This window comes from Crocodylus porosus, unplaced genomic scaffold (assembly GCF_001723895.1).
Source record: "Crocodylus porosus isolate Cpor-Errol unplaced genomic scaffold, CroPor_comp1, whole genome shotgun sequence".
Classification (NCBI taxonomy): Eukaryota; Metazoa; Chordata; order Crocodylia; family Crocodylidae; genus Crocodylus; species Crocodylus porosus.
Genome location: NW_017728950.1, coordinates 23731637 through 23758251, shown reverse-complemented (window position 1 = coordinate 23758251; position 26615 = coordinate 23731637). Strand labels below are relative to the sequence as shown.

The 26615-nt window shown below is 42.2% G+C and overlaps 1 protein-coding gene across 1 annotated transcript in view; it reads right to left on the bottom strand.

Annotated features, from left to right (window-relative positions):
- HOOK3 (hook microtubule tethering protein 3) overlaps positions 1 to 26615 on the bottom strand; it is a 109904-nt gene that overhangs the window by 39569 nt on the left and 43720 nt on the right. The window contains exons 7-12 of the mRNA XM_019554719.1: positions 24909 to 24971; positions 22908 to 22991; positions 21931 to 22094; positions 17088 to 17228; positions 15942 to 16143; positions 10623 to 10733 (exon numbers count right to left, since the gene is read on the bottom strand). Of these exons, the coding sequence (XP_019410264.1) occupies positions 10623 to 10733; positions 15942 to 16143; positions 17088 to 17228; positions 21931 to 22094; positions 22908 to 22991; positions 24909 to 24971 (765 nt within the window). The remainder of the gene's footprint in view (positions 1 to 10622; positions 10734 to 15941; positions 16144 to 17087; positions 17229 to 21930; positions 22095 to 22907; positions 22992 to 24908; positions 24972 to 26615) is intronic.

The following is a 26615-nucleotide window of genomic DNA, read 5'->3' as shown; positions in this document are numbered from 1 at the left end:
GCCTTGAGATTCTAGTGAGAATCACCCATCAGGATTACTCACCCACCCTTCTTTCCATACCCTTCTATTTCCCTCTCTCCCGTGTAAAGGGAAGCTTCTTCCTGTCATACAAGAAATCAACCCAAGATTCAGAAGTGAGAAAGGCAAGAAAGGACCATGGACCAAGAGGAACCACAGATACTTGTAACTTCTTACTATTCCTCAAGGACTTCTGCATACTACCAAAGGTGGGAGTTCAACAGACCCAAAAAGTATCAAAGACCTTGTCATTTAGTAGAGTACTTGGATGACACTGGAAGAAAACAAGGCATCTGAGGATCAACCCAGAGAGAATGAGGTCACGTTATTTGGGGAAATAAACAGAAAAAACACAAGGACAATATTTGTCCCTTTCAGTGCATTTCACTTGTTTCAAATTTGCACCAGGGAGGTGGGAAGGAATGGTCTTATAAGATTCTCAGCTGTTACCACATGTTCAAGCATCAGTAACAGCCAAAGGCAACTCTTTATTTAACAGTGGTTGAAAATAAACTTTTAAATCTTCTGGCTGGAAAGCTAGACTGTCAGAACTGTGCATCTTGGCATGAATGACAATTTACAGATGATGGACAATGTCCAGAAAACTGCACTGACTGATTGAGAGATGCAAACTAGATCATTACAGCCAGGACTTTGTCAAGCTGGGCCTTAAAACCTCCAAGGATGGAGATTCTACCATGTCTTCAAGTAACCCGTTCCAGTCCTTCACCACCCTCCTAGTGAGATAGAGCTTTTCCTAATATCCAACATAAACTTCCCTTGCTGCAACGTAAGACCATTGGCTCCTTGTTCTGTTATTTGCCATTACTGAGAACTGTCTAGCTCCATCCTCTTTGGAACCACCCTTCAGGTTGTTAAAGGCTGCTATCAAATCCCCTCTCAGTTTTCTCTTCTGCAGACTAATGAGCCCAGTTCCTTTAGCCCCCTAACCATTTTCACTGCCCTCCACTGGACTCTCCAACTTGTCCGCATCCTTTCTAATAGCAGGGGGGCCAAAACTGGACACAGTCTTCCAGATGTGGCCTCACCAGTGCAGAATAGAGGGGAATAATTACTTCCCTCGATCTACTGGCAATGCTTCTACTAATATAGCCCAGTATGCTGTTAGTCTTTTTGGCAACAAAAGCACACTGCTGACTCATATCCAGCTTACTGTCCACTGTAACCCAGGTCCTTTTCTGCAGAGCTCCTGCTTAGCTGGTTGGTCCTCAGCCTGTAGTGGTGCATGTAATTCTTCTTTCCTAAGTGCACTTCTTGTTGAACCATATAAGATTACTTTTGGCCCAATCCTCCAGTTCGTCTAGGTCACTCCGAATCCCAGCCCTACCCTCCAGCATATCTACTACACCCTCCAGCTTGGCGTCATCCACAAACTTGCTTAGGCTGCAATCCATCCCATCTTCCATATCGTTAACAAAAATATTGAACAAAACTGGCCGCAGGACCAACCCCTAGGGTACTTCACTTGATACCAGCTGCCAACTAGATCTTAAACCATTGATCATTACCTGTTGAGCCCAAAAATCCAGACAGTTTTCTATCCACCTTACTTACAGTCCATTCACACAACCCATACTTAACTCAGTGTTCTTGCAAGAATGCAGCGTGAGACAGTATCAAAAGCCTTGCTAAAGTTAAGGTACATCATAGAATCATAGAAAATTAGAGTTGGAAGGCCTCAGGAGGTCACTGGATCCAAACCCCTGCTCAAAGCAGGACCATCCCCAATTAGATCATCCCAGCCAAAGCTTTGTCTAGCTGGGTCTTAAAAACCACAAAAGAAGGGAGTTTCCACCACCTCTCTGGGTAACCTGTTCCAGTGTTTTACTACCCTCCTAGTTAGAAAATTCTGCCTAATATCTAACCTAAACTTCCCTTGCTGTAACTTGAGACCGTTGCTCCTTGTTCTGTCATTTGCCACCACTAAAAACAGTCTAGCTTCATCCTCTTTCAAACCTCCTTCAGCTAGTTGAAAGCTGCTATTAAATCCCCTCTCAGTCTTCTTTTCCCTAGACTAAATAAGCACAGTTCCCTCAGCCTCTCCTTGTAACTCATGTGCCCCAGCCCCTGAACCATTTTCACTGCCCTCTGCTGGACTCATTCCAATTAGTCCACATCCTTTCTGCAGTGGGGTGGGGGGCCAAAACTGAACAGTTCTCCAGATGTGTTCACCAGTTCACCAGTGTAGAATACAGGGGAATAATCACTTCCCTTGACCGGCTAGCAACACACCTACCAATGCAGCCCAGTATACCATTAGCCTTTTTTGCAACACTGTTTGCTCATATTCAGTTAATTGTCCACTGTAACCCCCAGGTACTTTTCCGCTGAGCTGCTGCCCAGCCAGTCAGTCCCCAGCCTGTACTGGGGCATGGGATTGTTCTGTCTTAAGTGCAGGACTTTGCACTTGCCTGTGTTGAACCTCATGAGATTTCTTTTGGCCCTATCCTCCAATTTGTCTACATCACTCTGAATCATAGCTGTACCTTCCAATATATCTGCTACTCCCCCAGCTTGGTAATCATCTGCAAACTTGCTGAGGGTGCATTCTATGGCATCTTTCAGGTGATTGAAGAAGATATTGAACAAAACTGGCCGTAGGATGGACCCCTGGGGAACTCCACTTAATACCAGTCGCCAGCTAGACATCAAGCCATTGACTACTACCCTCTGAGCCTGATGCTGCAGCCAGTTTTCTATCCACCTTAGAGTCCATTCATCCAGCCTGTACCTTCTTAGCTTGCCTGCAAGAACGTCCGCTGGTCTACCACATCCACTGGTCTCCCCACATCCACAAAGCCAGTCACTTCATTATAGAAGGCAATCAGGTTGGTCAGGCATGACTTGTCCTTGGTGAATCCATGCCGACTATTTCTAATCACCTTCTTCTTCTCCAAGTGCTTCGAGATGGATTCCTTCAGGATCTGCTCCATGATTTTTCCAGGGAATGAAGAGAGGCCGACTGGTCTGTAGTTCCCTGGATCCTCCTTTTTCTCTTTCTTAAATATGGCCACTAAGTTTGCCTTTTTCCAATCATCCAGGACCTCTAATGATTGTCATGAGTTTTCAAAGATGAAAACTTTGTTTTCAATGTCATCAGCCAACTCCCTCAGCATCCAAGGGTGCATCCCATCTGGCCCCATGGACTTGCATATGTCCAGCTTTTCTAAAGAATCCCTAACCTGTTCTTTCACCACTGTTGGCTGTTCACTTCCTCTCCTCTGTTGTGCTGCCCAGTTCAGTAATTTGGGAGCCGACCTTGCCTGTAAAGACTGAGGTGAAAAAAAAGCATTGAGCACTCCAGACTTTTCTGCATCCTCTATTACAAGGCTGCTTTCCCCATTCAGTAAGGGACCCACACTTTCCCTAATCCTCCTTTTGCTACCAACCATAGTTGCAGAAACCCTTCTTACCTTTCACATCCCTTGCTAGCTACAACTCCAACTGTGCTTTGGCCTACCTAACTTCTTCCCTGCATGCCTGAGCAATGCTCTTACAGTCCTCCCTAGTTTTTTGTCAAAGTTTCCACTTACAAGCTTTGTTTTTGTGATTTAGTTTACTGAAGAGTTGTCTGCTATGACAAGCTAGTCTTCTGCCATATTTGCTAGTCTTCCTGCACATCAGGATGGTTTGTTCCTGCACTCTCAGTTAGGCTTCTTTAAAGTACAGCCAGCTCTCCTGGACTCCTCTTCGCCTCAGACTGGCTTCCCTGAGGATCCTGCCTGTGAATTCCTTGAGCGAGTCAAAGCCTGCTTTTCTGAAGTCCAGGGCCCTTACTCTGCTGCTCTCCATCCTTCCTTTCCTCAGAATCCTGAATTCAATAATCTCATTGTCACTGCTGCCCAAGTTTCCATCCACTACTACATTCCCCACCAATTCTTCTCTGTTTGTGAGCAACAGGTCAAGAGTATGGTTCCTAGCAGGCCGCTTCAGCACTTGCACCCACCAGGAAGTTGTCCCCAACATTCACCAAAAACCTGTGTACTGCTGTATTGCCCTCCCAGTAGATGTCAATGTGACTGAAGTCCCCGATGAGAACCTGGGCTTGTGACTGGGAAATTTCCACTAGCTGTTTGAAGAAAGCCTCATCCACAACTTCCTCCTGGTCTGGCAGTCTATAGCAGACACCCATTATAACATCACCTTTGTTGCTCTCCCCTCTAACTATATCCCAGGGACTTTTGACAGGCCTATCTCCAGTTTCATACATGTCCACTGCTTTTCCTGCATCTGCAGAGCTAGTTATCTCATCATAGAAGGCAATTGGGCTGGTCAGGCATGACTTGCCCGTGGTGAATCCAAGTGGCCTGATCACCTTCTTCTCCAAGTCTGGGAGCTTAGAAATGGATTCCTTGAGGATCTGCTCCATAATTTTTCCAGAGACTGAGGTGAGGCTGATTGGTCTGTAGTTTCTTGGATCCTCCTTCTTCCCTTTCTTCAAGATAAGCACTGTATTGGCCTTTTGAATAATCCCGATCACCATGAGCTTTCAAAGATAGTTTACAAGAGTTTTCCAGAGGCTCTGCAATCACATTGGCCAACTCCCTCAGCACTCTTGGGTACAGCCCACGTAGCCCCATGGACTTGTATACACCTAGGTTTTCTAAATAGTCTCTAACCTAGAAGTGGGCAAAATACAGCCCATGGGCTGGATCTGGCCTGCCAGGCACTTTCATCTGGCCCATGGGCATCCATCAATGAACTGTACCTCACCCAGCCTGCCCTTCCATCCATAAGGGTGGGAGGGCGGTGCCCATGTATACACACAACCCTCAACATACTATACTGTGCTTCACTCCCATCCTTGAGGGCCTGGCCCAGCCAGCAGCAGCTTCTGGGTGGCACCGCTGCTGCAGCCTCTCCAGGGGAACCTGCTCAGCTTCCCCAGTGCCTTGCTCGCTCTGGGCAGCAAATAAAGAAGCGGTGGGCAAGCTGTGTCTGGGCAGGGGCAGGAAGTGTGGGACTAGGGCTGGTGGTAGGCTAGAGCTCGTGCCCAGGGAGGCAGTGGGAGTGTGGAGCTTGGCTGGGCAGGGTGTAGGTGTGAGGGGTGGTGGGGTGGTGTGGGGACCTGCCACACATTCTCCCACATGGTATGCCGCCCCCGCTCTGGCAGCAGCAGCAGGCAGATGTGCTCATGCCCTGCACAGGTGCTGGTGTCATGCAGCACATGGGGGCAGGGAGCACAACCTTCTTGGCCTGCCTCTATCACAGAGACTCCATGCAGTGCACGTGCAGCTCCCACAGTAATGCAGCACCAAGGGAAGTCCCACACTGAAACCAGCTGCTTTCCCGCCCCGTGCTGCACACATCCCAGGACTCCATCGAAACTGGACAGAAGTGGGCTGGGCAGGCTACAGTCCTTTCTTCCGCATACAGTGCTGGCTGGAGCTGTGCACCACTAGGCACCAGTGCCTGGCCAGGACACCAGTGCCTCGAGTGCCCCAGACTGCTGCTACTGCTAGCAGTGGGGGTTGCACACCATGTGAAGGCATGTGTTGGAGGTCCCCACAGCCTCCCAACCTCCCCACAAACCTCATATAGCTACACCCTGCCCCCACAACCCCCTCCCACACACACACTACCCAACATACCTTATGCCCCTCCACACACGGCCATACTCCCTCACAACCCCCGACACCCTACCATACACACACCCTCACTCCCAACCGCACCCCACACCCCTCTCACACGATATACAAAAGTAAGACTTTATTTTTTAGTTATTATGTAATCCCCTCTATATACAGTATGCAAACACAAACCATGACAAAAGATTTTTATAATTAAATTAAAATTTGTTACAGTAGGTGGTTAACTTTTAGTGTTTGATTTGGTTTTTTTCTGGTTCCAAGATGGCACCATCCCCTCCCAAAAGGAGTATTTCTAGGAAGGGGAGGGACTGCCAGTGGCAAAAGTCAGGAGTTAGAGGGCAGGATTTCTGGTCCCAATATGGTGACCAGCAGGTGGGGCATCTGTCAAGGGTCAGAGCTACCCATGCAGCCCTCAACAGCTCACTAAAACTAATTAAGCAGCCCTCCAGCTGAAATAATGGCCTCCCCCTGCTCTAACCTGTTCTTTCACCACTGAGTGCTGCTCACCACCTCCCCAAACTATGCTGCCCAGTGCAGTAGTCTGGGAGCTGACCTTGCTTGTAAATACCAAGGTAAAAGGCATTAAGTACACTTCAGCCTTTTTCTCATCTGTGAACATCCTGGTTTTCTCTGATTAAAAAAAAAAAATCCCCAATTCTCAGATTCAAAGAAGTAACCCAAAATCCACATTTTTCCATGACTAAAATGAACCACCACACTTCTTTTAATCTGAAAATTGGGAATTAAAAAAAAAAAAAAAAAAAAATCAGAGAAAACCAGGATTTGTGCTTATCTGTCACTAGGTTGCCTCCCCCATTCAGAAAGGGACCCACACTTTTCCTCACCTTCCTCTTGTTGTTTGCTTACATATAGAAATCCTTCTTACACTTCATGTCCCCTGCTAGCTGCAACTCTGATAGTGCTTTAGCCTTCCTGATTTCATCCTTGCATTCCCAAGCAATATTCTTATCCTCCTCCTTAGTCATCTGCCCCAGCTTCCACTTCTTGTAAGCTTCCTTTTTGTGTTTAAGATCACTGAAGAATTCTCTGATGAACCAGGCTGGTCACCTGCAGTTTTTGCTATTCTTCCTGCACATCAGGATGGTTTGTTCCTGTGCCCTCAGTAAGGTTTCTTTACAATACAACCAGCTCCCCTGGACTTCTTTCCCCCATCAGACTGACCTCCCAGGGGATCCTGACCATCTGTTTCCTGGGGGAATCAAAGTCTGCTTTTCTGAAGTTCAGGATTCATAATCTGCTGCTCTCCTTTCTTCCTTTCGATTATCTCATGGTCACTGCTGCCCAACTTGCCATTCACTTCTACATCCCCATTTTGTGAGCAGTGTATCAAGAAAAGCATAGCCCCTAGTTGGTCGCTCCAACATTTGCACCTGAAAGCTGTCTACAACACTCTCCAAAAACTTTCTGGATGGCCTGTGCACTGCTGTATTGCCTTCCCAGCAGATGTCAGGGTGACTGAAGTCCCCCAGGAGAACCAAGGCCTGTGATCAGGAAACCTTAGTTGTCTGAAGAAAGCCTAATCTACCTCATCCACCTGGTCTGGTGGTCTTTAGCAAACACCAACCATGACATCATCCTTGTTACTCTCGCCTCGAACTTTCAACAGGCTTTCCTGTTTCATACTGGAGCTCTAAGCAATCATACAGCTCTTTTACATAAAGTGTAACTCCTCCTCCTTCTCTTCCATTCTGCCTGTCCTTCCTGAACAGTTTGTACCCATCCATGGCAGTACTTCAGTCAAGCAAGCTCCCACCAAGTCTCTGTTATTCCAGTCACACCATAGTTCCTTGACTGTGCAAGGACTTTCAATTCTTCCTGCTTGTTTCCTTGGCTCTGTGTGTTCATGTACAGACACGTGAGGTAACTAGCCGATTGCCCTACTTTCTCAATATGATACAATAACCACAAAATTGAAAAATAAACCAAATGGGAAAGTATGGGTTAGGAATCAACTAAAACACAAATTTTTACTGAACAGTGTTCAGCATCAAGCCTAATTCTTACAAGCATTCCAACTCCTTCATAAAGAAACATGGCATGTGCTAGATAGCAAAAGGAAACAAAACTAAATCAGCTCGGCTATATTGCATCAAATGGAAACTCAGGTCATCCTGAAGTGAAGAGATGCAAGGGTATATCAAGTGATAGCATCCACAATCTTTGTATCACTCAACTGAAAATAGAACCAAAAAAGAATAACTCCAATAATTTAGCTAAGAAAATATACAGCACAAAAGTGAAAACAAGAGTATTGTAGAAATTTCAGTCTGAACTCAGGAATGGCTCCAAGGCACTGTCAGAGACAAAAGATGAAACAGACTGGAATTAAAAAAGAATAAAAGGAATGCTAAGAGACAGTGATTCAAGCTAGAAGCAACAGAGCTAGACACCAACACAGGCTGAGTTAAGAGAGGAAAGAAGAGCACTAAAGGAAAATCTCTTGTATAAACCTATGGTAATAACAACAAAACATAGCTAACAGTGAAGGAAGAGTACAAGAAAAAAGACAAAATAGTAGAGAGCAATGCAAGGAAAGATAAACAAAGAAGTGTTGAAGACCCAGCTGCTGAAGCAGCTACTATAGTACATTGTTAGGGTTTAGAGTTGTTTACCAAATGACTTGGGCATCATGTGAAAATTAAAAAAAGAAAAAGGCAAACAAAAAACTGGCCAAAGGAAAAAATAAGATCGCAAATGAAGCAGAAAAAAGAAACAGATGGGCAGAAGAGTTTTTTGTTTTGTTTTTTTGGGGGGTTTTTAAAACAAAAATTCCTGGCAGACATAGGCCCATTCCCACCCCAACACCAGATTGTGATGGAACACATGAACCTGAATTTGACATTAGCACCAGTCTAAAAGGGCAAAAGACTCACAGGCTGCAGGCTCAAAACAATGATGTGCCAAGAGATGATCAATCTCCAGCAGAATTTCTAAACATACTTCACATCACCATTCTAAGGAATGAAACTAGACTAAGCCATGGTTTGGGACATATAACAAGAAGGTCCAGCACCCTTGCCAACATCATCCTGCAGGGTGCTGTGGACAGATGAAGAGGAGGAGAAAGGCCTAGGGCAAGCTGGCCCACCAACGTCAAAGACTGGATGAGATTAAAACTGACTGATTGTACAAGTATTGCAAAAGACTGGGAAGAATGGAGGAAGTTATTGCTCCATCAAAGGTGTTCCCAATGGTCGGTGCAACCTCGTGACTGACTGACTGAGCTGTTCACTGAAGTCTGGTAAAGAGACTCCTCTTGAACAGTGGGAATATGGCATCACTGTCAACATGCCCATAAAAAGAGACTACACTGACTGCAATGACTTGAAAGGAGTCCCTGTACTCTGCTGTAGAGGAAGGCTCCTTCATTGTTACACACAGGGTGAATGAAGCCTTTTCATCTTTCAGATTTAGATCTGCTACCTCTTTCATCCTATATAATATTTACAATGAGGAAAATGAAAAAAAAAGGAATACACACTAATGATAATCATGGAAGGATGCATAAAGTGACTGGCTCCTGTCATTCTCAAATTGCACTGAGTTTCAAATACAACAGACAGTCTGGGTTTAGGAATACTTATCAGTCCCACGGAATACCAGTTCAAGCGGTCAATGTCATCAAGGCCCTATACAGAAATTTAAAACACTTAGCAAGGGGGAACAACCAGACTGAGTTGATCAGTATGGACATTGGTGTGAAATGGCTATACTCTCTACTGCTGTTCATAACTACTGGCAGGATAAAGAAGCAGCATATAGGTAACACAAACACTGGTAAACAAGGGTAGTTGGCAAATGCCAAGGAGACCTAGACTTTACTGATGACACTGTTTCAGAGTAACAGCCACTACTTCCCTCCTTCCCTCCCAAAACTGCAGACATTTAATTAGGCCAAAGACCCAAAATCACTTATGGCAAAACAAACATGCTTGAAACTGAGATGTCAAGCAGCAATATCATGTTAAAAGGCAAAAAACAAATGAACAAAAAATAAAAGAATGCATCTATCTGAGCAGCAAGCTACTGCTGAAACACAGACTTCAAGTGCAACAAAAAAGGCAAGATATATTTGCAGCATTCACTAAACTTAGCGGCAAATGGAAACCCAAGATTCATATTCAGTTCAAACAATTTCTGCGTTTACGTGTGCTTGCAAGAGCTGGAAATTTACTAGAAATCAGACAAGAGACTAGATGCCTCTGAAACATGCTATTGAAGGTTCCTAGGTATTGGATGGACAGACTCCATCAGTGATGAAGAGAGCAGTCAACCTTAACACCACAGAGTGGATAGAGAATGCAGCAAATGATGTGGAAGTGTGGAAAAGACTAGTTTCTGTACGTACACCAAACCTAGACTGGAAATACTGAATAAGTGAATCCTCATGAGAGTAGGGGAAAGTGCACAAGTAGACATATCTCTAAAAGACATCCAAAATTCACAACGCAGATACCTTGATCAAATGAATGGAAATGTGTAGAGGCCACCTTAAAGAAGGTTACCTTGAAAAAAATTTTTGAGTGCAGCTTTAGAGAAATATTCTAAGAGTTCAAAATATAGATCAACATTTCAAATAATATACAATTATAGTTTGGATTTCTAATTTCTTTGCTGATGGAAGGCTGAGGACGACATCTGGGAAAGGTGCTTATCTGAGGGACCAACGCAAGAAATTGGATAAATGCAGTATGCAGAAAGGCAGGAAAAAAAATGCGAAAGAGAAAAATGAATGTGTTATGAGTCTTCATTTTGAAAATATATTGCATACTTTTTAGCAGAGTTACCTTGAAACCATTCTTTCCAACTCCGTAATTATTAGAGTTTAACAATTATAAAAACATAGATAAAATAAGACAATTTTAAAATGAGCATATATGGTGCATCTAAACAGTTAATTCTGATTACCAGGACTGCTGATAATGAGGTAAACTGCACCAAACACCAACAAAGAAATATGTAGACACTTACATCTTTCTCTTTTTGAAGGCTGTCTACTTTTTCTTTCAGTAGTTTGTATTCAAACTCTAATTTATCTGCTTTCTTTGATTCTTCAGATAATCTGTTTTGTAGTTCAACTACCTGCAAGAGCAAGAAGCAGACATCCGTCTATATGTATTAAAACACAAAATATATGAAAGAACAATAGTTATGTCATACCATGAAACCTGTGTTAAAGTTAAAGGAATATTCATCTACACAGAACATTCTAAATGACTTGTTCACCTATTCTTTCAATTATCAATATACTTAAAGATGTCCAAATGCTACAATGTTAGTTTAAATAAATTTGCAGAAGGCAAAGAAAGCCATAAAAACCCTGCAGACCAGCTGTAACACTCTACATTTAAATCTGAATATGACCTATGTAAAAGTGAAACTGAGACTGTACAGTGTGATGTACACATGCAGCATGGCTTCCAGACCAACTGGAGCAATGGTCAGATCAAGTATGCTGGGGCGGGTGAGGGGAAGGGAAGGGAAGGGAAGGGAAGGGAGTCTGTGAGTCCAATCTGGCGTGTGTACAGGGCCTACATCACTCATTCAGCTTGCAGGGCTGGATGAGATTGACACCTTCTGTTTAGGAAACAGAAAACTGTCCTTTGACATTCTAAAGTCTAGAAAGCAGAATAGATAAAATCCTAGAAAAAGTCAGAAGTACTTTCTCTTGTGTGGCTATTCTCCAAGCATTGTTCTGAGAAATCAGGTCCCAGCTTACTTTTTTTTCCCTCATTGCTCTTTAATTCATTAGTTTGAAAACTCAAACTCATTTCCCAGAATTCCTGCCTCAACTCCAAAATCCACAGATAAGAGAGGCAGCTTTCTTTATTTAAGAAAAGAAAATACTACATTGTTAGGGTTTAGTGAAAATTCCAATGGCCACTATTGAACAGAAGATTAATAAATGGATATTTAGAACGATAAAACAGAAAACGTAATAAAACCAGGCACATAATACATACATGCATGCATATATAAAACAGTTCAGCAAACTTTGCCTGGCCAAAGTTCCATACCTTTGCTAAAAAAAGAGACAGTTCTAACACTTGGTGTATGCAGCACACAACAGTTTGGATAGAACTGTGCTGAGGAAAGCTCTAACTGGAAACTCTAAAGCTAAATAGAGAATCTGCTAAGAAACGTACTGACTTGTGGACTGTTGAACCCACCATGAGCCCAAGTAACTACTTTCAGAGAAAACAGCATTACACCTGTATTTCAGATTAATATATTCTAGATACTTTTAATCCCATTTGGCAAACCCAATTGCCTGAACCAATCATTTCCATCTTCAGTATTATTATTTATTTAAAATGTTTTTTAGAAATTCAGAGTAAAAACAGGTCATCCATTTCTGAGAACAAGGTCAGAGAAAAACAAATTGGACTTATTTTTTTTAAATATCTCACATTAGAGAACAAATCATTGACACTTCCAAAATAACTAGAGACTTTTGAAAACTGAAGCTTTAATATTGCTCTGGCTCAGTTCCCAGCTTGCACACTGGGACAATAATATGGGGATAAAAGAATAAATAAATACACAATGAGGATGAGTGCAACAGAAAAGCTCATGCTGAAATAATAAATCTTTACTCAGGATTTTTGTTAGCATGCAGTAAATTGAGCGCAGAGTAATAAACTAAGTGTGGACAATAAAGAAAAAGCTCATTTGCTGAGCACTACCCAACCTGTACAATTAAAAAGGCAGGGGTCCAACAGAAAAAACAAGATGTGATCAAAGATGGTGTTAATATACACAAGGGACTGAATAATCAAAATTGTACCAAAATGTGGGATTCTTCATCATTTTATTTCTTGATGCTACAACATGAACATTATTTTTTATAAGGAATTTCAGACAAATGAATAAATGATTCTCAAAGAAATTCCTTCATAAACTGGAATGAACTTCTGTATGAGCTATTAGGAGGGTGTAAAGCAAAGACCTTCAAGCTCTATATCATACAGCATTTGAGCTAAAAAAGTAATTCCATTAGCCATCATCAACAGTAGACTATATCCTCCATGTCCGTCAGACATTAGAAGGGGAGACACAGCACCAGTGTTGTTAGTGTGGTACAATATTTTTGCTCGATGGAAATGTAATACTGGAATCTGTATTCCTGGCTCTCCGATGGGCATATGGTTTAATGCTTATGGCAGGAGGTAGTCAGGACTCCTGTTGTTCATGATGCTGTATATTAATGCAGTGTTCATACACATGTGGGTTTCAAAGGTAAGCATTCAAGAGGCTCCCAGTTTTACAGACAGCACAGACATACACACAGACTTGGCATATTTATTCTGAGACTGTGTGGTTGAAGTAGGAAACTGGGGTCTGCCCAGATCAGAGACTGGAGTTTCTTTCTAAGATCATGCCAGCAGTAAGTCTGTGCAAAGTAACAGATTCTCAGCTGTGAAATCTCATCTGTAAAATGCAGGGGGCGATGGGAAGAAGAATTAGCTGCATATAGTTGCATGGTAGAGGGACAAGGAGTGAAGCTGCCTCTTCCAACACCAAGACTCAACCCATGCTGGTTTTGCAGCAATGGCAGCTTAGTGTCATGGAACACCCGTGAGCTGCCACCAGGAGGTAGATGATGGCTAGAAATTGATATTCAGAGGTCTGTTTTTAGGAAGTGGCTTGTAGGTAAAGTAGATATGCATTGGAACAATGGTCCAGGGGGAATAACAAGGGTTAATTGACTTCTAAAAGCCTGTTTGTGATGAAGTTTCCTTCAAGGCCCCTGTGTCTGGAACCAGCAGGCACACAAGCTAAGCAACTCAAGACATGTACCACTATGCTCCGTAACATGAGATAAGGGACTCTTCCACATTGGCCAGGTCACAGTGTCCAACTGCAGAGCCCTTGGGATTTCTGGTTTTGTGGAACAGACTAAATCAGGAGGCCCAGTAAATAACCAAACTAAGATATGTGAACGTGATGGGTTTGGGAAACACAGGAATACGGTGACAGAACAGAATGTGGACAGTATGACGACCACAGGAAAACCAATCAATAATACCCAGGAATGAAGAGTCATTAGAGAGGAGAAAGGATACAAAAGGAGGTATTTCAGAGCAGTAATGGGCCTCCCAGAGGGGAACCCAAAGGTACTATGCCCAGAGGACACAGCACCAGCCCATCTGACCCACTCCATGGAAAGGGAGAGGGGGTTGGGCCCTGGACCTCAACCTCCAGGCTGCTGACATCTGACATTCAAGAGAGAACCACAGGGTAAAGCTTGCACACCGGCCAGACATACCTTCCCACTGTGAGGGCCTTTAGGGCTGGTAGATATAGAATTGTTTCCATTATTCTTATCTGCTATCATGGGTGACTGGTGCCTCCCGAGTTGGGGGGGCACTTGTCCCCCCAGCAGCCAGTTAGTGACCAGGGGAGGGGTGTCCCCTGCAGCCGATCCCACCAACCCACAAGTGCCACTGGTGCTTCCGGGTGCATGCGATCGGCCATGGTGGGACCACAGGGATTGCTTCTCTTGGGCTCTCACTCCTCGGCCGGCACTCTCAAGGCAGACTACCCTCCTGCCTGGGAACGCTGGCTATCAGGGGGTGCACCAGCACTGTCAGGGGGTGCATGTGCACCCCCTATGCATCATCACTGTCTGCTATTACTGTGTATCAATAAAAATTGCCTATTATTGAATGGAAAGGTCGTGGTCAGTCTGAGGGTTTGGGTCTGCCTGGAACAAGGTATCTGGGTCATAAATCCAGTGCCAACAGTAGGCATCCACCTTCTACCCATGGTAGAAGAAAGTCACCCCCCACTGTAGTGAGCTGATGAACAAGAGATGACATGCTCACTGTTTCAAAGCAACAGCTGGGTACTTATAACACCCATGTCACATATATGCAGCAATATCTGCATTCTGTAGAGCCTTCATTCTCCAAGTAAAATTGGAAGAGGTCGTCCCTGGGTCATGCTTTTATTTTCCCCAAGCGTCTAAATGGAGACCAAGAGCCAACAACCACATCTATACCATTTTTCTTGTGACGATGGTAACTAACACCTGCCCAATCAATCCCATTCTGGTGCTCCCAAGACCTGAAGCTAGGACACACAGACAGCTTGAGAGCAGTTCCAAGTAGCTCTGAGACCCTGAGCATACATTGTTCACACTTCTGAACTCAGATGCATTTCAGCAGGTTCTAATGGGTGGGGCTAATTTCCTCAACAGCAGATCTACGATCAGGAGTGAAGCAGTAAAGACAGGGCCAGTACTGCAGTAAGACTTGGAAACCTATCTGAAGTTAACGAGGAAGCCTCCTTCCATAACTGTAAGTCTGACCAGGGCAGAGGCCAGTCCAGGGGAAGGAAAACACTTGATGGCTGGGAGAAAAAAAAAAGCCCAAATTGCTACAAGACTCATTACCTTTTTCCCTTGTTCTTTTCTTCCCTCCTTTCTTGTAGCAGGAGTAAAGGAAGGAAAGGCAGGCAACAGAGGGGTGACCTGTTTGCTCAAGGAAGTGACAGGAAATTGAAGTCTGAAGGGAAAGAGGTAATGCCTATGCAGACAAGACACTGGAATCAGTACAGGAAGAATACTGTACCCAGCTCTTTACTGGGAAAAGGAGCAGAGAAACATCATAAGGATGTCTGAACGATAAGTGAACTGGACTTACAGCAAGAAAGTCAAGGAGCTCTATCTGTTTAGTTTATCAAAGAAAAGCATAAGAGGAGGAAGAGTTGGTCACAATCTAAGTATCTGACTAGGACACAAATTCAACATAGGGCTCTTCTTAAAAGGAAAAGCTGTAACAAGAACCAACAGAGGGAAGCAAAAGCTGAAAAAAGTGTAACAAGTAGGTTACTGAGCTACTGGAACAAATTATAAAAGGTTACGACAGATTCCCCTTTACTGGGATTTGTTAAATCAAAGTTTTTGGGGTTTTTCCGACCCTTGGAAAACACAGTTGAGTTAAAACACAGGTCTCAGATCTGAAGCAGGAATTAATGCAGTTCCATCACCTGTGCTATGCAGCAGGTCAGACCAGATGGCCATGTTGGGTATTTTTAGCCTTAAAAACTATGAGTTTTCAATCTAAGTGAGACTACATTAATGAATATTTTCCCTTCCTAGTAAGTGGAGTTATGTAAGCGTAATGTAACAACCTATGAGGTTTCTGAGGAAAGGAATATTACAACAAATCAGATGGCTTCCATGGAATATGGATTAGTTCTTTTTCTGTGAGGTAATGGACAAATTATTAACAGAAAAATCTGAGCCATATATAGCACAATGGCAGTAACTATTTCTGTTATCACCTGTCTCTTGTATGTTTCCAACTGGCTCCGTGCTGCATTGGCTTTCCTCAGCTCTTCTTCCAAGCTTACATTGTTTTGCATGTATACAGTGTTCTTTTCCTCTAAGAGTTTCACTTGCCGCCGCAAATCGCCCAGGTCTTCCAGCTTCTTTTTGTATGATTCTACCTGGCTTTCCAACTTGGCCACTTTATCAGAAGAATGCCTGTGTGACAGAGATTGAGAAGTTGAACGAAATCTGTATTCAGAATGTTCAGAAAGTGCTCTGCAGTTAGCATTAAAATCACTACAGAAATGGCTCTCATATACCGGGAGAAACAAACGACTACTCCTCTCATCTAAAACTTCTGCTATATTTTTTGGATTTCGCACCATTAACCTCCCAGCTTCACCACTCACTATTTGCACAGCAGCATTAGAGGTACTCTCTCTCCCACTATATTAATGATATCTACCAACTTCCTATGGGATCCTTATACTGCCTTCTTGTCTCATTCCATGTCAAATTCAAATGATACCAAACAATTTCCCTCTCTGACTCCAGATCCATTCCCAAAACTCACTTCTTTCAAGCAGTTATTCAGCACGATCACTGCTTTTGTGCTTTTTGCTCTTTGTTTCATGCGTAATGATAGAAGAATAGTTTGTTCGTTTAAAACAATAATAAATCAAGTTTGAGGCACTGAGAACTGTTATGCCCATCTGCACTGCAGGTTGTATCCCCCCTACATGGTGGTAGTTTAGTTGTCTAGACTCAGAATTCAAGGAACATTAATTTCAAGCAGGGCTGAATTTATAATAAGTCATATTTGGATAAATGTTCATTGAGAACAAGTGACAGAAATCTCAGCTGAAAGAATAACTGTAATAAAAGATTAAATATCTAGAATAGGAACTTAAATGAAGACAGACTTCCACACCCATAACAAAGAGTAAAAATACAATTCATACAAAGTGCTGTATGTACTGCTGGTGCTCAGTGGTTTAAGATCAGCTTGCCAAATAATATAAATCTCTACCTCATAATTTTAATTATAATTTCTAATATACAGGAAATTTTAGAGATGAATGCTAATGAACTCTGTATATAGCTTACTATAGGAATATAACAAAAACATGAATCCCAAGAGTTAGAGGACTATCATTTACCTGAGAACATCCATTTCATCCTTCAATGACTGAGCCTCTTCTGCTAGAGTGGTTAGCTCTTCATTCTGCTGTCGCAATTCTGCAATTTCCTTTTCTAGCTCTTCACAACGTATTCGATAATCATCTTTGGCTGCCTCTAATCTACAGAATTGAAATGAAAGTATAGGTGAGAAAGGGCATATTCTAACCATGGGCCAGAAAGCACAGGGATGCAGTCTGGCACCTGGGGCACTCGCAGCATCAGCCACTTTTTTTCACCCTCCTTCCCCACAAAGTCAGTGCCCAAGGTGGGTCCCCATTCACCCCACCCTAGTTACACCACTGCTATAAGCTATAGTTACCATTGCTCCTTTACAGTCACCTTCAGGAAAAAAAAAGAAAGAGACACACAAGGCCCGAGACAGCACCACAGTAAGGACAGACAGCAGCGGTGCACTGATATAGATTTCTGGGGCCGATACCAATAGCCAATTTTTAAGGAGGCATATCAGCCAATACCGATCCACTTTCCAATACCAGCCTGACAGCTTGAAGTGCAGCTGGTAAGCTGGTAAGGTGTAGTGAACAGGGAGAGAAGGGGTGTGTGTGTGGGAGGGAGGGGGCAGATCAAGGCCCCTGCAGTGAGGGAGGAGCAGAGCTGCAGCTGGGGCAAGTGCTGCCCAGCCACAGCATAGGACAGAGCCACAGCTTGTCCAAGGGGGTGCACGGGGGGGGGGGCAGCTCCTGCTGCTGCGCGACACTGGCCTGGCAGCTAGTCCAGCGCTCGCCCAGCTGCTCCCGCCACTCATCCAGCAGGGCACGCGAGGAGGTGTGTCCCCCCAGATCTGTGAGGGGAGGGTCAGGGCAGGCTGTTCCTGGCAGGGCAGGGTTGTGTGGGGCAGGTGGTGGCAGTGCTGGGAGGCAGGTTGGGGGGGGTCTATGGCCAATTTTGAGATAGCTGCAGCCCCCTCACATAGCCCCATGTGAGCACCACCGCCAGCCACATGCGCAGCCTGCCCTACCAGAAGGCTCCCACCCTGCCCCGTGCAAATCTGGACGCCCCCTGCCCCCCGCATGCCTTCCTAGACAAGTGGCAGGAGCCACCAGGTGAGTGGGCAAGCACTGGACGAGCAACTCCCGGAGGAGTGGCATGCAGTGGCGGTAGCCTCTCCCCACTCCCCTGGATGAGCCATGGCTCCATCCAGTGCTCACCCTGCCCTGCCTGGGCAGCGCTTGCCTCAGCCATACTCCTCCCTCACCGTAGGGGCCTTGATCTGCCCATCCCACACTGCTTCCCTCTCCCCTCCCTTTCCACCACATCAGACTTACCAGCTGCATGCAGCTTTCCAAGCTGCCTGGAGGTGCTCCTCACCGTCTACATGCTGCTCTGCGGCTATGCACATGCATGGGTCATTTATCAGCCATATCAGGCCAATTTCCAATACAGTCAATTTTCTTTTTATCATTTCCGATCCAATAACGGACCAATATATTGGTGCACCTCTAATAGAGGGTAAGCAGTGCAACACTAGGTAAGCTAAAGTATTGAGTTCCTGCATCTGGGGTATGGAGGTTTTACCTTGCCTATACCCATACCTCAAAGTCAGCATCAAACACTTCTGCTTTGCAATGCAAGGAAATGCATGCTTTCTGACATCAGTTTTCTTGCAGAGAAAGTGAAACCCCAAGACATTCATCAGATTAATGAACACCTTTGTTAAAACATATTTCTGAACAGTATTTTTTCTCCCTGAAACCACAAGTCTTAATATGAACTCTTTTTATGCCAGCATTACTTTCAGTGATCAACATTCTACATTTTATATACTGTATTTATCCAAATCTAAGACGAACCTCCAATAATTATATCCTATATATGGAAAAATTAAAATTTGGGGTTTTTATCAATTTTTTTAAATATATTCTGAAAGCTTATAGCCCTATGCTGTTTTTATGGAAGCTGTGAATGTTCAACACCTATAAAAAAATCAAACCACATATTTAGGTAGCTAAATAACTATGTTTTGGCTTATGTGTAAATTATGCTGAACACAGTCTTTGCCTTGAAAAAATAATCCACTACACACATACAAAAAGGCCATAACATAACAAGATACAATAGAAAGAATGGTAAACAATAGCTGGAATACTTTATGGAAAGACAGCTCTTCAGAGAGGCAATGCAAACACTAACTGGAAGAGAAGTGAAAAAATGTTCAGAGCTGGGAATGAGCGAAGGGAATACTTTAGAGAAACTCTGGTGATGACTACCAAACAATGTGGATATGACATTGGCAGCACAAAACTGCAGAAACTTGAAAGTTAAAAAGTCGTCAGTAAAGGATGTCAAAATGCTGGAAGTGAGAGAGGTCCAGCAGTTGTTAATTTAAAGAGGCCAAGGAGAAACTGTCTGAGCCTCCAAAGCCTGGAATAGGCTCCCTCCAGAGGTGGTGCAAGCACCTACTCTGGACTCCTTCAAGAAGCATTTAGATGCTTATCTTGGTGGGATCCTTTGACCCTAGCTGACTTCCTGCCCTTGGGGCAGGGGGCTGGACTCGTTGATCTCCGGAGGTCCCCTCCTACCCTAATGTCTATGAAATCTATGAAACAAGAACTGAGACAAAATTTAGTCAGTTCAAACAGCAGGAACAGTAGTGTAACTGAGGACAACCAGGGCAGCTGCCCTAGATGCTGTATTTGGGGGAGCACAAAAATAGTTGTTGCTGCAGCGGTTGGCTAACCACACCACTACTGCCAACAGCACAGCAGCTGGCACTGCCCCGCATGCCAAAGCTGCTCAAGGTGCAGAGCTGCCCAGTAAGGCCTTTAGGCAGGACAAATAGTAAGAGGCAAACTGATACTAAGATTCCAGTCTTGACACAGTGAAAAAACCAAAGAAACAGAGGCCAGAGAAAAGGAGATGAGATATTTTTAGTGAGAAGTGGACAGCTTTGGACATAGCACAGCAAAGACAAGATTACTGCATTTTGTACCAATGAAATGAATGAGTTTGTACCCACATTATGTCCGGTCTACTGCTCTTTAGCATTGATGTGAAATGCAGGCTAGGGACTTAAAACTCGAAAGACCTCACACAAGGAGAATACAGGAAAAGAAGAGGGGGGAATTAGAAAGAAGAGTCCTGGTAGACGTATGGGAAGGTGTCTAAAGAAGAATAACCAAAAAGCCAATAAAACAAGTCAGCAGGCTAAAATAACCAGAGACAAAATTAAAAGAAGCCTGAATGAAAGTCACTGGAGGGAGAACAAAGTGTTCAGAGTTGAATGCAGTGTGCAAATTAAAAGAAGAGAAAAAGGAAGAAGCAGTTCAATAACTTTAGCTCAGGGAACACGGTGTGACAAGTTTCAACAGAATGAAGACATTGATAAATCAGCAGGGATTTTGGTTTTCTCCGTCTAAAAACTGCTAATTCTCCAATTTAAAACCCCCCAAAATCCATCTTTTTCTGAGCTTAAAATGAATCATCGCTATATAAATAGGTATCAGTTGAACACAATGTTATACTGATATATTTACAATTTTAAAGCAATTTGGAAGCCTACCAGTGCCTCAACCACTAAAATAAAATAAATTCTAAATACCTATAAATGTTGACATTCAATTGTGTGTGTGGGGGGGGGTTTAAATCAACGAAAAATCAGAGCTCCACCCACCCCCTTTGCTCACTAGGATGTGGGTTCCACTGCGGATGTCCCCAACCACTACTTTGTGGTGCTGAGCAACCCCGATATGCTGGTGCTCTGTCCATGCCACTGCCACCTCATTCCTAAGCCACAGCCCCACAGGCTCCTCAATCCTGACCTAAAGCCCCATGGCTCAGCCAGTGCCCCTCACTCCCAACCCACAGCACCCCACCCCTTCCAGCCCTGCATGGCACCCCTTGTGTGTGGGCGCGCATACACCCCTAGCACCCTCTGTGTAGGAACGCATGCACATGGCGCCTCTTGCGTGATTGCCCTCCTCCCACTCTTTGCAGACTGCTACTCTGCCAGCCTGAAAAGGGAAACCTGCCATTTCCCGTGTTTTTCTCCTTAAAATGAGAAAATCCACATTTTGCCACATTTTTCCATGGTGAACGGAAAACCCGGATCCCTGATAGTCAGACTTCAGAGTGAGTCAAAGAGTTAAAGGGCACCTGAATACCCTACTTGTTGACAGTGTAAACGTAAAAAGAAAGGAGGAAAACGTTCATTAGCTAGAATGAAAGATAGGTACCGGCAAACGCCTTTTCAGGTTACTGGAAAGGAAGATACAAATGAACACAGAAGCAGAAGGAATCAAAGACGGAGGGGGAGAAAGATAAAGCATTGGAAAGCCACAAGATCAAAAGCACGAGTTTTGAAGTAAAGAAAATGTCAGAATAAGATAGGCTTTAAAGTCAGAAATAGGGCAAAGGATGCTGGAAAGTGATCCTGCCCTACTCAAAATGCATAATCTTGAGCAGAAAAGACCAGAGAGGAATCAGATCGGACAAAAGGTTTAACGTTTGAAAAAGACAGCATCTTTATTGATCTCAGAAGTAGTGGAAGGGACAGCCTGCTCACTTACACACATACACTTGAACTTCAAAATACCTTTTGTTTTGGGCAAGGAGCAAACAGGGCAAATTTTAGCCTAAAAAATTAATTTTTTTTTTCAAATCTGAGCTTGTAAAATAATGGAACATAACAAAAACTTAATTTTAAAACAGGAGTGGTTATGCGACCCACAATAACAACTCAAGGCAACTCCTAAGAGGAATGAAATGTGTATTAGTTAAAAATAAATATCTGGTTGCTGGAATAATTCAAATGGTGGCTGCCAGTTTTAACTGAAGCTTACCGAACTGTGGATTTTTTTTTACCTGAAGGTTTCCTCTTGGAGCTGTTCTAATTGTGTTTGCAGTTGCAGATGCCTACGTCCTGCAGGGCTGTTGGGGTCTTCAATAGAATCAGATTGATTTAAACGTTCCATCAGGATTTGGTTTTCAGCTAGTAAACTACTTTTCTCCTCTTGAAGTGCTGCAACCTGTTGCAATAAAACAACAAGTTGCAACTATGACATTATCATGTTCAAGACCAAATTTTGCAGGCAGGTGGCAGACTATTAGCAAGACCCATGACTGAACACCTAAGGTCTCCTAACAAATATACTGAGGACAATATGTTCTAGTTTTAACTATTTATCTAATTCCTATGTGATGCAAGCCAAGACACCAGAGCAATGGAGATATAAAATTAATATGCAGACATTAATGGTTTAAGATGTATTTATCAAAAGACATCTACAATCAACCAGCTGAATTTTGAAAGAAAACAACTGTTGTACTGAAATCTTATCAACCGTTCAAAACCAAGAATCTAGAGTCCTTTTTACTTTGAAATGTGACCAACTAAAAAACATTTGCATTCCAGGTTTACTTTAGTCATATCTTCTAGATTAGGACTGCTTAGTCAATTAGTAAAATATGATTTCTCTAAGGTCTGGTCAACACTTGTTTTTTGCATAACTATTTTGATTGCAACAAGATTTTTTTAAACCAAATTAAATATACCATTACAACAGAATACTTGGCTTGGCTTATTTCCTTCTTGTACATGGAAAAGTTAAACCTGTATGTAAAGCACCTTTATACTAATAAAATTGCACCACTACTAGGAAGATTGTACTGTTTTGGCAGTTCTAGTAGAGTTAAAATAGTACAACTATTAAGCATTTGTTTTCATTGACAGATCTCCATGCTACCTCCTGTCTTTAGCTGTCTAAGAATCAATATATCCCTTCTCAATCTCATGCTACAATTTCCATAACTTAATTGTGTACATATAACAAACAGCCTACCTGCATATCTAATTCATGGCACCTCTGAGCAATTTCTTCTTTTGTTGCTAAGGCTTCATTTAATTCTTCTGTTGTTTTCTTCAACTATTATAAAACAACATAATTTTTTTTATTGTCACCATAACATTATAACATATTTAAGTAGTCTGTAGCCATAAAGCTGTTGAATTATATCACTGCATAGTTTACTTAATGCTCCTGGATTACTGATTTTGAAAAAGTCAGTGACAGTTTTCTATTCTATAATAAGAAAAAGGGGCACCTATGGTTAAGCACAGACATGGCCTAATTTATGTAAGGAAGATAAACACATCAGAAGGCAATGCCTGGACCTGAACAAAATACATAATTCTACATACTGTGCCCAAGAACCTGTGCAACCTGAATGTTAAAAAAGGTATAATCTCTGTAAATTTAAACTATCAACACCACTTTTCTTTACAGGTGCAAAGAGTGAACAGTTTCAGTTTTAACTATTTTTGCAACTACACAAAGGATTGGGAGATGGAATACAAGGAATAGACAAACAAGGTAAAACCTGTCTAGACACTGGGTACCACCACTCGATGTAAAATGGGGAAAGTTACTGTGGTGACAGAAAGTCTAAGAGCAGTTTGAACAAAGACATTTACTCTCATATACAAAGTTTAAACATTCTGTTAGGTCTGTAAAAAGAATCTTATAACAATTGAAAGATTTATGACTTCCACGTTTCTCAAGGAATACAGTTGGAAGTCAATGTACAAACCGAAAAAGCTGGTCTGAGAAATATGCACAAAACTACATCTTTATTTGACATATGTATGAAAAATTCTTTTAAAAAAACTATTCTTCACAAATATCTAGTCTACTTTAGTGAAAGGTACCTTTTTCATTTTCCAAGACTACGTGGAACAGCTGACCTCTAATATTAACTCCATCTCTTTCTTAGTACAGACTAAATAGTTTAAGGTGCAACAATGCAGAAACAGCATCATTCTCCATACTACAATTCTGGCATCTTAAAGGAATGGCATATAGGTAGGTAGGTATAAGGAGAATATAAGCAACAGAATGTGCTTTCTAAAAATGGGCATATAATAGATGATAATACATGTGCGATGTGGTATGACATTTCCCCATTTTCAGCCACTGAGGGATTTTACCAAAATTTCACAATAGGTCTCTGGTCTGCTTGAAGAATTTTGGAGCCAGATCTAAGCTATGAACTTCAGTGGGAGTGTCTACATGTTCACTGATACACATTAAGTTTAGTACCTGTAATAACAGGTACTAAACTTAATGCACTGTAATCAGCACTACTGCACATTAGCACAAACGCTTTTTTGTGATGCTTAATGCTCATTGGACTAAGTCTACTGCGCATTAGCACAAACAAACTTTTTTTTGGTGATGCTTAATGCTCATTGGACTAATCTATTGCACATTAGCACAGCTTCTGCCAGCCACGCTAACGCTTAGTAAAATTAGTCCAGCGGGCATTAAGTGTCTCAGGCAGACATGCGCAGTAACAACACAATAGGGCAAAAAGTTTTCCTTACTGCTAATAAATGCAATTAATTCATATGCATGTGTGTGCACAACAAATAATACCATAGTTTAAGTGTTGTATCTACAAACTATTCATAATGCTTAAAATGAATCTTATTCCCCAAAGAAATATTTTCATTTTAAAAACAATATAAATGATAAAATTCAGAAAGTATAACCCATACAAAAAGCAAATTCGTAACAGTATTTTTTTTAATATGGCCCATGCTGCTGTTAGACAAAAAAAACCCCAATAAATACATGTAAGTGTAAATTCTGACTAATTATCTCTCAAGACAATGGTGCTTTAAGGAGGAATATTACATTGAAAATTTGAATTTTGCTGTTCCTTTTACTTCCCAAAAAGATTTTCTACCAAAAAATAAGAGGCAGCTAACTTGATAGTATACCAGAATGACTGGACACCAATTTCCTGTGATTAAAGAAAAATAAACATCTGGTCTTAGATACCTGACGATCAAGGTCAACGTAAGCATCATTTCCAACAGAGACTGGTGATTCTTTACTCATCAACTGCAATTAGATTACACTGGATTAGAAAAAGCAAAAGATTTATTTGTATATTAAAAGCTAAGCTTTCAATGAAAAAACAGGTTGATCTTATATTTATGGAAGCTTTCTTTGACAATAAGACCTTGTGTTTTCACTGTATTTTATATACGGGGTATATGCAAACAATTAGAAATGTTCAGGACTTAAAAAAGATACAACAAGCATGTAAAGAGACATCTTATCTGATTTGGTTTTCTCTGAAAAAAGCATGTCCATCATTTACCTCAAAAGCCTGGAGCTGTTCTTTGCAGAGAACTGTCAGCAAACACCAATACAGCAATAAGGATCTGTTTCTAGAATTTCATACTAGCAATGTTTTACAATGTTCCCACATTACGAACCCTCATAACCTCCCCCCACTCCAAACTGGGCACCTCATGAAATCTTTCTACAAAGAAAAGGAAATTGGTCTTGACATTCTGCAGGCTTGTTTGAATCCCTATATTAAGAAACTATGCTCTAAAATGAATATTCTCAAGTCTGAAACATTACCATAAATTATCTGAACTGTTTTAGTAAAACAAACTGTATTTTGTAATGTGGTCAGGATGCAGAGAAAACAAACACTACCCCTTCTAGATATAGGCTGCCAGGAACACTTTAAATGAATTAATACAATTTTCCCAGAGGAAAATAACAGGTAGAAAATAAAATCCTCCTTCACTGCAAATGGCCACCAGTCTTTTAAAACAGGAAAATGGCTAGAATAGAATTAAAACAAAAGCAAAAATTCCCAGACCAACCCCCTTCCCCACCCCTCTAAAAAAACCCCACCCAACCAAAAACAAAGCAAAAATAGTAAGATGAAGGTAATACTAGTAACAACAAAGATAAAAGCTACTAAGTTGTAATTAATTAAAAACAAGAAGGCTTCTTCCGCTTTTCTTCAGAATAGTTGCAACATAGTTAATGTCTTAGGTTTTCTTCTATACTGTGAATTGTAAACATTAATCCCCATAAAAATTACTGGTCATATATCCCATTGGGGGCCAAACTTTCTGGTAGATGCGTCACAAATTAGCTCTCCAGCCTCCCTGAGTGCTACTACTCTTGCTTGGTCTGCTGATGTTTTTTGCCCTATTTGGCACTGTGCTGCCTGTCCCCTCCTACAATCAATCTACCAAGTGCCACACAGAAGCTGCCTCTGCCACTTGTGGCATGCATGCCATAGGATGGCCACCCTTAATTTATCCTACTCATCAATTTCAGGGCAATGCTGTTACCTTTTCAGTATAATTCTTCATGTTCATTCTTCACTTAGCCTGGTATTTAAAATCTCTAGAGAGGGAGGTTTCCATTATTTCCTGCAGAGGACCAGGCTGTTGTAATACATCTCACTATCAAAGTTTCTCCTATTTATTTCCATTCACTTTTTATTTTGCTAAAATTTTGCCCCATCATATCTGGTTAAACCACCATATACAACGGATCTCTCCCCTTACTCCATATCCACACGATTCAAGCATATGTATACCACCATATACAATGGATCTCTCCCCTTACTCCATATCCACACGATTCAAGCATATATATATATCCCCCCCGCACTACTATATACATATATATATACACATATATACATATATATATACATATATACATATA